The sequence below is a fragment of the Cydia pomonella genome, chromosome 1 (genome assembly GCF_033807575.1).
Source record: "Cydia pomonella isolate Wapato2018A chromosome 1, ilCydPomo1, whole genome shotgun sequence".
NCBI classification, from domain to species: Eukaryota; Metazoa; Arthropoda; class Insecta; order Lepidoptera; family Tortricidae; genus Cydia; species Cydia pomonella.
Window position 1 is genome coordinate 19,608,588 of NC_084703.1, and position 12,207 is coordinate 19,620,794.

General features: G+C 38.8%; 1 protein-coding gene across 3 annotated transcripts in view; it reads left to right on the forward strand.

The window, feature by feature from the left end:
- LOC133526756 (uncharacterized) overlaps window positions 1-12,207 on the forward strand; it is a 77,216-nt gene that overhangs the window by 41,132 nt on the left and 23,877 nt on the right. For 2 of the 3 annotated variants that reach the window (XM_061863490.1, XM_061863473.1), the window contains 2 exons: window positions 5,028-5,168; window positions 9,274-11,264. In XM_061863490.1, the coding sequence (XP_061719474.1) occupies window positions 9,290-11,264 (1,975 nt within the window). In that variant the 5' untranslated portion in view covers window positions 5,028-5,168; window positions 9,274-9,289. The remainder of the gene's footprint in view (window positions 1-5,027; window positions 5,169-9,273; window positions 11,265-12,207) is intronic. The other variant, XM_061863481.1, reaches the window with a different exon arrangement.

Genomic DNA, 12,207 nt, shown 5'->3' on the forward strand with positions numbered 1-12,207 from the left:
TAAATGGTTGGAAGCGGTGGTAGCCGAGTGGGTATGACGGCCGACTTTCAATCCGGAGGTCACGGGTTCAAATCCTGGCTCGTACCAATGAGTTTTTCGGAACTTATGTACGAAATGTCATTTGATATTTACCACTAGCTTTTCGGTGAAGGAAAACATGGTGAGGAAACCTGCATACATCTGCGAAAATTCAAAAGTGTATGTGAAGTCCCCAATCCGCATTGCGCTAGCGTGGGGACTATAGCCCGAGCCCTCTCGCATGAGAGGAGGCCTGTGCCCAGCAGTGGGATGTATATAGGCATAATTATTATTATTATTTCTTTCCCATCACGGAACAATGGTGTTCCGGACCTTTGGGAGGTGTGCGCGGAGCCGAAGCCAACACGTAGAGGCCCTTTTGACACTTTAATGAAATGTAAGGGGTACACCTAGCGGATGTTGCCCTTGCCCGTGTCATGGGACGCACGCAGAGGCAGCACCCGCCAGGGTGTAAGGACTATTTCAGGGTTGATGGAATCTAAAATGAACTGGGCTATTGGGTGAAAGCGATGGACTAAATACTGGGCTATGGGATAAAAAAACCGGACGCCTGCCTAATAAAACGGTATTCAATTTTATTTCCGGCAGACGGTGACTCGCCCCCACAAGATGGGCCCCCACAAAAAGCGACATCTAGGATGGCTCAAGGGCAACACCGGTGTGAGGGCTCAGGGGTGTCGAGAGGTGTACGCCGCTTTCTACCCAGTGGCTGCGAGCAGCCACTGTGACAACTCGCGTCTTATGCAATTTTTCACTTCCACCCCTGGAGCTTATAGCTCTAACGACTCCACTCTAGGCGGCCGGTTAAGGCAAGCCAGAGGCAGAGAATCCTGTCCCACCCACCCTCCTTGCGGCTAACAGAACTCCCCAGGAGTACTCGGGTACGTGAGGTCGCTACTCCCCAACAGCTCGCCACAAGCTGCCCTGCGTTGACTGATTGCACTGGTAAAACCAGCGGGCGATGGGGTCGTCACATCCCTACGCCTTTATTATTATCGAAAGGGTTGGTTTTCTCAGCTCTAGGCTGGTAATCAGCTACATTTACGGGTTATTTACCAAGTAAATGCAGCGGGGGTTGTTAAATTTAAGTTGTTTCCGGGGTATTATTTTCTGTGTCAAGTTGCATAAATTTTCTCACAATTCGGCATGTATTTAATATAGCGGCTTTTTATTATTATTTATTTTTATTATGCGTTTAAAATGTTGGGTCCAGTCCCCGCGAAGTGTACGGGCGGCTGGATCCGTAAGGTCTGTGGGATGTTTTATTAATAAAATAAAAATAATAAATAAAATGTTTTATATCTCTAATGAATTAATTATGTGACACTGGGATGATGTTGTGTTGTTATGAAAGGTGATGGTGGTAATGAATGTTAAGATATGAAGATGGATGGTGTAGATGAGTTGTTATGTGTTGTTGAACTTTTTTAGACTGTTGATTATGGTCCTGGATAGATTGCAAAATGAGGTCAATGTACTTTCTCTGCTAATGAGGTCTGGGAGGCTGAAAGGTTGAATTTGGAGATTATGACAGATGATTTCATGGTTGAATCTTGCTATGCTGAATTTTGGGCATGATCGTAGAAGGTGGTCTATTGTTTGTGGGGTGTTTCCGTCACAGGGGCAGAGATCGTCGGTGATAATTTTCATTCTTTTTAGGTATTTCTTGAATTATTATGTTGAGATGGTTTCGACACACGGAAAGAATGAGTGAAAGAAGGCTTATAAAGAGAGTGTATAAGGGAGAAGTAGAAGGCGGAGCTGGAAGGAGTAGACCTCGGCGGACTTTGTCTGATCAAAGCGGAGAAATCCTGATAATTTTTGGTTTTGTTTTCTTTGAAATCGAGTTAGGTTTAGCTGTAATTTCACGAAACCTATCGAACGGAAAACGATAAAATAGTACATTACGATACAAGTGCGAAAAATAGGAAATTCGAAACGAGTGGCGATAAATTAAAACACGACCGAAGGGAGTGTTTTAAATCGACACGAGTTGCGAATTACCTATTCGCACATGTATCGTACGTTTTACAGTATATATGGCCCTTTAAATGTTCGGCATAGTAGCGTAATATGCTAATTTTCGCACTAGTGCGGTAAAGTAGCACCATATGTACTGTAAATACTATTTTCCTTTGCATTTACTATAGCGGATGAAATAGATTAATTCGAGTAATAATAAATATTCGAATATCAAAACAGATCCAATATTCGACAAATTCGAATATTCGAATAATCGAATTGCAAGCCCTAGCTCCGCTTGTCTCGGCTTGGCAGGGGCACTACCGCGTTCCCAGATATTAAATATGATGCCTATTGCACTACATACTGCCGGGAGATACGGTTCCGTCCTAGATAATGTTCTGCCTCTGACTTTTGTCCTCACATTTCTTACGTTGCCGGCATTTAGAAATTATCTTGTTACCATGTAATTATCTGTTTTAATTTTGTATGATAGTTTGATTGATATATCATATCATAATATCAAAGATGTGACTATTTTTAATATAATAAATATTTACATTTAAATGGGTTTTACGGATCGAAAATTCTGGTAAACTCTTTATCGTGCCTACCTGGTGTTTTGCTGACGCACATGCTGCTTCGCAATGCTTTCTTAGTAACAAAATGACATAAACACCTAACATTGCCAGACTTTTCGATCCAAATTATTAATATGGTTTCGCTCTATTTGTATTCATATTTTGTCTACTTATAAATTTTGCATCGCGTAGGTTCTTGTCAAGAGGGTTGATTGAAAACTTTTGAGCCTGAGGTTGATAATGAAATAAAAAGGAAAAATAATATTGGCACGTTAAGCAGGTTAAGCCGCGTTTTCACTGTTTTGAATGGATAAAATTGGGCATCGTTTTGTCATAAAGTACTTACAAAAAAAGGGCTTAACGCCGAAGCAAATTTTTGAAGACATGTACCAGACTTTAAGGAGAATCCGCTCCATCATATGCCATTGTAAAACGATGGGTAGCAGATTTTAAACGCGGTAGAGAAGCAGTTGAAGATGAGCCTAGGTGTGGTAGACCAATAACGGCTTCTACAGACGAAAATGTCAATAAAATACTAGATACACAGGCGATTGAAAGTTGCAGAGATAGCGGAGACAATTGGCATTTCCTATGAGCGAGTACAAAACGTAATCAACAAGGATCTTGGATTTTTAAGGATTCTGCTTGGTGGGTACCTAGACTGCTTTCAGCTGGGTGGGCGAGACTTGGGTCCACCACAATACACCGGAGTTAAAAGTGCAATCCAAACAATGGAAAAGGTCAGGGTCTCCACCTCCTAAAAAAGCTAAGGCCATATTATCAGCGAAGAAGGTAATGGCTTCAGTTTTTTGGTGTTGTAAAGGGATGACCCATTGTTGATTACCTTTAAAAGGGTAAAACCATAAATGCTGATTGATTACCATTCGTATGATATATAAAAAAGTGTTGTTCCGTCAAGACAATGCTCCTGTCCATGCTGCAGCGAAATCAGTCACACAAATACATAACTGTAGGTTTGATATGTTGCCGCATCCACACTTTTCGCCGGACTTGGCCCCTTCTGATTATCATCTTTTTCCGAACCTAAAAAAGAACACTTTTTGGCAGATATAGAGGACCCCTCCTCCACCAACCTCACCGGTAAGTCACCAGTACAAGCAGCAGATAGACGGATATAGAGGTACAAGAAGCTGTGACTGAATATATCGATCACTTTGAAAATTCAACCAAAGGGTGGCGATTATTTACAAGGAATTATGAAGTTAGAAGCAAGGTGGCAAAAGTGTATAGATCGTTTTGGAGACTATGTGGAGAAATAAAATTGTTATAAAAACTCATGTCTTTGTTTTAAAAGTTAGGCTCAAAACTCTCAATTCACCCTCATATGTTACGAAATAAATGTCCCGGGTTTGCTCCCATTATTATTGAGTATTTTAGATTATAGATAAAATATAGTTGCTGTTGGCAATAGCTATTCTGTGATTTGTCATGAATATGATTAAAATAATTAAGATGAAGGCTTTGCACTACATTAATGTAATGTATTTCTAACGCTGAGTTATGATGATAATTGATAAATCTTATTTGGGATTAATACATTATGCAACGAGGGGGGTAAGTGAAATTTTGGATACGAGGGTGGTGATTAAAGATGTGAAGGTGAAAGGTGAATTAAAGACCCGAGTTTGCAATATTCTTACCCCCGGAGTTACACAAAATGTTTTTCATCACACTTGCGAAGAAAAAACTAAATTTTAAGCTAAATAATTCTTAAATACGGTGACATATCAAATATTCGTCCGCTATTCTGTCATTTCTTGGCAGGTGAGGCATCGAAGGCACAGACCTATTCGGCATTCAGCCACGATTGAAATTTATGTAAATATATTTTAAATGGTTGTTAAATTAATAAAATAAAATTATTTTTAACATAAACAAAAACATTAAATTATAAACGTCAGTATTTTAAAAGTAAAACTCATTTATGCTACTTGGTTAGTATGAATAATTGACATAAATTAAAATAAAAAAAACTATTTAACTTTTTTAACAACTACTTTTTTTTTCACAATGCATAACTCCCGCGGGAACAAAATAGGCCTTTGTCCTTCAGCACACCTGCATGAAATAAGGCCTTTTTCGAGCAAGTGTGATGAAAAGTAAGTAAACTTATATTTATTAATAATTTAGTAAATCTTACTTTCGTTGTCTTGTTTACTCATCCCAAAACTGTGGCAGAGGCTAATTGCATATTCAAGGCGCCACGTTGATACAATAATCAAGGAAACACTTCCATGGAGACGCTATGGCATGATGTCGTCTAGTTTTAGAGTTAGATTTATGAAAATTATTGTAGTATATAGATGTAGTATCTATATACTACAATAATTTTAAACTGTCCATGGATGTATATAATAATATGCAGTAGTATAAGTTGACATGATACAATTTATTAAATACTCAATTTTGTTGTGTATTGTTTAGATTCCCAACAGATGGTTTATTGACAACGGAGCAAGCTAAGCATGATGTAGAGTTGAATCGGCATATCATTGCGCCGGACCCATTTGTGTCAGACGATTGTTTCAATGATTTTTCACCGGCACATTCATCTTTTATTAACACGTAAGTACCTGGAAAATATGAAATGTATTAAGGTGCTCCCACACAGAAAGAAACAACATCACGTACCTATGGCGTTTTAGAATTTCTAATTTTTAACACATTCTAAAGAATGTGTGGCGGCACCTTAATTTAACAATATTTTACAAAAATACTTATATAGTCAGATTTGCAGCAGAATAATATACAGGTGTGTTTTAGCTATTCTTTGCACTACTATGTACCTGTACACAACTCCCACAAAATAAATAACCCACAAAAAACAGCTTGTATAGGTGTATATTATATATACAGGGTGTAAATAAGATATACATATAATATATACTGCATAAATATATTTTTTTAACGTAATCGTAAGAGGTTTCAAAACGAGTAACAAAACTAGTTATCAACTTAGTAAACTGACTGTAATATAACAAGGGCATATCATTCTTTACGAAGGTTTTTGGAACGAAGTTCCTTATCGGACGAATGGCGGCTAGGCTAAAGAAAGTAAGATTTTTCCGTCACGGCCCTCTTGTTTAAATTATTTCTAGAGTATAAGTAGCCTAATTTCACCGACATACTATATCCTATAGTGGCGCAGTTGGCAAACAGCTGCATAGAAACAGGTGGTATCAGCGATAATCCGGGTTCGATTCCCGGACTTAATTTTTGTATTTTTTTGAACTTGAATTTCACAAAGTTCAGTATGAAAGTATTGGTGAACAATGGAGTAATTTAACAAATAACATTATAATCCAGTAACTTTGCCTACTTTTGTAATGGTGTACATCAAATTCGGTAGTTCTGATATTTTGCAGACTTGTTTATGGTGTTGACTTAATTAATAATCTAAGTTGGTGAGCTCGAGCGCTGAACGCAACTTTGCCAAAAACAAAAATCCGCCAAAATTTAGTGGGCATTTTTAAAGTAGACTAAATTTGCTACAATACCGATCTAAAATTGTCTCTGTAAACCTAACGGTTTCCTGTTCCCTAACAGTGCCGTAAAACGTGGAACATAGGAGATAATGATAATATTTTGAATTTGTCGCGTTTTTCAGGTATAATATCGATCCTAGAAGAAAAATTATGAGGACCAAACTTGTAGAGAATCAAATTTCCTACAATTTTTGTACTCACGGTTTTACTGTAAAATCAAAAATGGCCGAGTTATTCAAGAAAAACCGTTTTTTTTATAAAAAAAATCATTTTTCGAATATACACAGGAGCCTGATTCGGTTTACTTTTTGAATTTACACGCGGTCTGTCAAACTATCAAAAGAAAATGGTACCTCATCGGTTTCTGACGCCAGATCTTTAACCCGGGGAGTCCCCCAGGGCTCTATACTTGGTCCATTGTTATTTATTATTTACAGTGCAGATATAATAACAACGATTAAATACTGCAAATACCACTTATATGCAGATGACGTCCAACTGTACTTTTCAACCCGTCCTGGTAATCTAGCCGAAGCAATTCACAAAATTAATGCGGATCTGGAAAGTATATCCACGTGGGCTGATAAAAATGGATTATTGCTGAACCCCCTTAAATCAAAGTTCATGATATTAGGTTCCAAGTCACAAAGATCAAAAATGTTGGATCTTGACCCTAAAGTAAGTATAAGAGGTTCATTCATAGAACGAGTGGAGGAGGCTAGAAACCTAGGGCTCGTGATTGACAGCCAGTTGCGGTTCGAAAAACATGTGAGAGAGTTGGTCAAGTCGTGCTTTTTTCGCCTGAAGGTCTTATATCAAATTCGAAACCTCTTAAGTAAGGAAGTACGTAAGATTCTATGCGAATCACTAGTTCTGTCCAAACTAAATTATGGAGACATAGTGTACGGGCCACGTCTACAAGAGAAAACGCGACGTCTTATAGAGCGAGTGTAGAATGCCTGTTATCGTTTCTGTTATTCAGTCCCACCTAGGAGTCACATTACACCACATTTAAATAAAGCCTCAGTACTTAATATGACGTCTCGCAGACACCTACACCTTGCAAGTCTTTTATTTGGTGTCCTGAATGACAAAAAACCGGAATATTTATACTCAAAAATACATATTTCCTCATTCCACAGACGACATGGTACTAGATCCACCAGGCGTTGTCTTTTAGAAACACATCCACACAAAACCGTCGCTTTTACGGGCTGCTTCAGGTATCTCGCAACCAAGTGCTGGAATAATATCCCTCCACCATTAAGATGCCTTAAAACAAAGCAATCGTTTAAGTCTCATTTTAAAATGTACCATTTAAATATACAAATTGCAGGAATACCGCACGGGTACTTGGTTGCAGATTACCGAATCTAGTCTGTATGTGTACAAACTCTTTATATTATTGTAGGCCGTTTTATACTCGACATCTGATATAATAAGGTACTATACACCAACACGCACCACACTTTTACATAATCCATACTACGACACTTATTATTATTTTATAGGCATGCTACTAAATATTTATGTATATATATGTTTTTTTTTGTTACATCGTGAATCGTTCGTGATCTGGGTTCTAGCAGAATTATCAGTGCTTCACCCGAAAGAGTGGAGCGTATTACTGAGCCAGAACCCTTTTGTTTTTCTGCAACGCACACAGCACACATTACCTTTTATTGATGCTTTTTGTTCTTTATTTAATTTTTATTTTGGTGTTGCTATTGTTTGTATAATTTTTTTGTTTAGTTGTGTGTATTGTGGCAAGCGAATAAATGGTTTATCTATCTATCTATCTATCTACACTCCCAGTGACCCCCCCCCGAGGGACCTACGAAAAAAAAATCCAAGAACTGATTATTCACGGGTAGGGTCGGTTTTTTGGATATAATGACTGTACTACAAGTTATATATAATTTTCGTATAATTTAGGGCCGAGGAATTTAGACATTACATGTTGTTTTATTATATTGGCTTATGATGATTTTCACAAATTTGGTTTGTTGGTAAAAAATAGCCAAGTCACATCTTGAACTTGAATTACACCCCAAGTAATATAAACGCATTGTAAAAATGTTTTTTTTTTTTTTTTTTTTTATATAAAGAAATTGGCACCCATGATTTCAATTCTTTTGTCGGCGAAGTCAACACCAACGCATATAGTCGTACTTCATATTGAACTTGGCTCTCATTTCACATTTATGTTTTGGATGGGATTTTGTTTTCAATAAGAAGGTATTTACTTTTAAAATATGGTACTTAAGTTCTATCGATGTTCTACGAACTCTGCACTTACGACCTTTTATTAAGGGTTTTTTAAAGAAATCTCAAAAAAGGCTCAACCTACCTTGTTCATTTTTTTTATATGTATATTACGTTTTAATAGTACAAAACAAGCTTTCAAATCATGGCTATAAATTATTATTAAAACCTTTGTATTCCATTTTTTCAGTCAAAACTTATAAAGGCTTGTGCACAAATCACGCGAGGTTTTTTCCCTCTCGTGTATATTTTTTTTTTCATTCGACCAAATTTTAAGATAAATACTATTGTATGAGTAAATCTTGTTCTAAATTTGTGTCTGACCGTTAATAGGCGTAGTCAGCATCAATAGTAGCGGATGAAACAGCGCTTCAAAAGTATGTGCCACTCGGAATACTTTCCCAAGTAGAGATATATCTCTGTAGTCCGCGATTAAAAGAATCTGTAACAGACTAACTGTTCTACATATATTAGAAAATGACCTATATTAGAAAATGTAGATACTTTTGACGTGTAGTTTGATCTTCTGTTCAGTACCCCTAGTGTAAATTTGATCGACATCATAACGTGACGAACGCGTTTGCGTTATGTCTCATTTTGTATAGGATTTTGAGTTTCCAAAACGTCCCGCTTGGCGCGCTCTTTCTAAATCCAATACAAAATGAGACTAAACGCAAACGCGTACGTCACGTTTCGAAGTCGAATTTATTTACACAAGGGGTTCTGTACCATTACGAACAGCGTAATGATTTTTCTGATCGTTAAGAGTAGAACTTTTGGCTTCCGGATATAAGCATATTTATTTACACAGTTACACATTCGACAACTATCTGTGTTCTATATTTAGGAATCTATATTCATAAAGCATATAAATTATTTTCCATCATTCATAACATTTATATCATATTTTTTCTGTTCAGGACTTTAGAAGAAAACATGATGAATCCGGGGGCAGATGAACCATCGTCTGGATTAAATGGAAGGCTCAGGCCCAGGAAGTCAAACATTCCCAGTCCACAACCTACCAAACTCGTTCGAAAGTCTGAAGGAAAAACTGGCCAAGAAAAGGCTAAGCGAACTAGTGCCGCATCCAAAACGCCGCCAAATAAAACAGATGATCTCGCAACAAAGTCTGATTCTATACTTTTATGTCCATATTGTGACAAAAATTTTGCTTCTAAACAAACCTTGTCCAAACATGTGCGGCGAATGCATGCAGCTAGTTCGAAGCACGACAGCTTCATCGCCTGTCTATTTTGTGGCCAGTGCGAAGCCGAAGCGAACGACATTATACGCCACATGGCGGAAACGCATCCCCAACAGTACTTTGCTTGTCTGAACTGCCATACACGATTTTCCTCCTTGGTCGAACTTGCTGAACATAAAAACAAGTTGTGCGAAACCAAGTTATCTTACCGCAGCAGGCTTCGTCAGAAAGTTTCAACAGGGTCTATAAAAGAAATGCATAAAGATGAATTTGGAAATGACAGTAAAGTTTTCACTGACGGACACAGCTTTAATGGAGTCGTGATTTCTTGTGAACTGAAACCGTCTCTAGTAGGCGATGGTGCTGACATTGAAGATAACATAACAACGAATTTAATTTTGCCTCCGAGCAAGAGTCTAGGTAGCAGTACGGTAATAGAGAAGAGCGCTGTTATCGTGTTAGACGACATTCAGTGGAATAAACGAATCCCGCCCAATTTCTCGTTTCATAACACTGATGCCGACCAGATTCTCTCGCGGTTGGGTGTTGTACATCGCTCGCCTAGAACGGGCGAGTCCACTAAGAAAGATTGGAAAAACTTGGATGAGACGACACAAAAATTCGAAAAGTGTTTCGACACTAGTTTTTACTCTAAAGTGGCAAGTAACGTCCAGGAAAATTTAAGCAAATTTTTGGACGGATCTTTCAATTTCAACCCCGATCCAGACAGTACTATTAAAACTAGGAAGTCGAAGAATAGTGTTGTCATTAATACTGCAGAAGGATTTCCCATACTCCTCGCAAGTGAACAGTATTCACGTAACGCTTTTGATCGATATATGCCCCGGGCGATTGCTCCAAAGCACAAGTGGAAATGGGACAATTTGGAAAGCGAAAAGGGTCCTATAAATCCCGACCAACTGAAGCGCGATTCGCACACAAATAATTGCATTATATCTTTGGTTTCCAGTTTAGATATCTGGACACAACTACGTATGAGGCGAAAATTCGAAGAGAAGTTTGGCTGTCCACCGCTCGAAAAAAAGACTGAAAAGCAAACAATTATAAGTAACGAGTTGAAAGATATACTAGAAAGTAGGGAACTGCCAACTCCGTCATCGCAAGTAATGAAAATGACAAAAAAGGCAGCAGAAATCACCGGGCGGGGCGATTTCCCCTTGTCGTTGGGGCTCACGCCATCCACCTCCACTTACGAGCTGCCGCCGGCCGTGCTGAGCGGCGAGTGGGTGCGTCCGCGCTGCTACGTGTGCTGCGCGTGCGGCGCACAGAGCCGTGACTCGCGCGCCGTCTCCGCGCACGTCGCCACGCACCATCCCAATGCCCAAGTACAGCATTATGAAATTGTTGGAGAGCAGTTGTTGAACGCAGACATATTGAAGCATCTCTATGTGCCGCCTAGTCAGATGTGCAATCGGACGCGCCCACCTCGGGGTTTCAGAGAGTGTACTAAGTGTAGAAAATCCATAACGCTCGATGATCTGCACCAGCACATGCTGGACTGTGCAGGAGACACTCCGGCCGTGCGTAGAAAATGTCGATATCGGCCTTTCGGAGTACGACGTCGCCGCCCGCGTCTGCCGGATAACACCATAAGAAAAAAGATTCGTAAGGATATTCGTACCAGACAGAATAGGCCGAAAACCCTTGTGAGACCTCGACCCATTAGAACTGAAGTTGGCGACGGTAAGTTAGATTTAATTAAATACTAAATAAACACCATTAAGTAGGATGAAAATAAGACAGGATTTTGATACAATGTTTTCTGTTTTAACTTCTACCCCTTATTAAGAATAAAGTCTATCAGTATCAGTATTACTAGAGAAGCCATATCAAACGAAATTGTCGCAATCGCAACCTGCACCACGCGTGAAAATTCATGGCGCTTACGCGTTTAGGTAGCTACATTCACGCTCCGCGTCTATGGATTGTTGTCAAAACAACAACTCATGGCGCAAAATAATGGTTCTCTGTGCCGTTTCTATACGTAGTAATAATATTCAATAATCTGATTTATCCACGTCTCGACATTACAATAACATTTATTTGATTATGATTATTCCAAGGAGCTCGTAGTGCGATTGTCGAACTAGAATACATAAATTTCCTTGTAGTTGGATGCAGACGTTTTCTTTTATGCCTAAATTGGTCGGGCGTCATGGTTAACTTATATAGTAATACAAAAAAAGAAGGGGCTATGGTGAAGTTACAAAAAAATCGGCCAAGTACGAGTCGGACTCGCACAGGAAGGGTTCCGTACCATTATCTATAAAAACGTTCACCCATCCAAGTACTGACCCCGCCCGACGTTGCTTAACTTCGGTGATTGGATGAGAACCTCGAGATTGGAAATAAATATTTATTTTATTCTGTTTTTAGTATTTGTTGTTATAGCGGCAACAGAAATACATCTGATCTGTAGAAATTTCAACTGTTGAACTGGCTAACTATCACGGTTCATGAGATACACCCTGGTGACAGACGGACGGACGGACGGACAGCGGAGTCTCAGTAATAGGGTCCCGTTTGACCCTTTGGGTACGGAACCCTAAAAATGTGTAAATATATTTTCCATAATGTCAATATCTAAAGAAGATATATTGGGACCTATGTTTGTACGGAGAAGCGG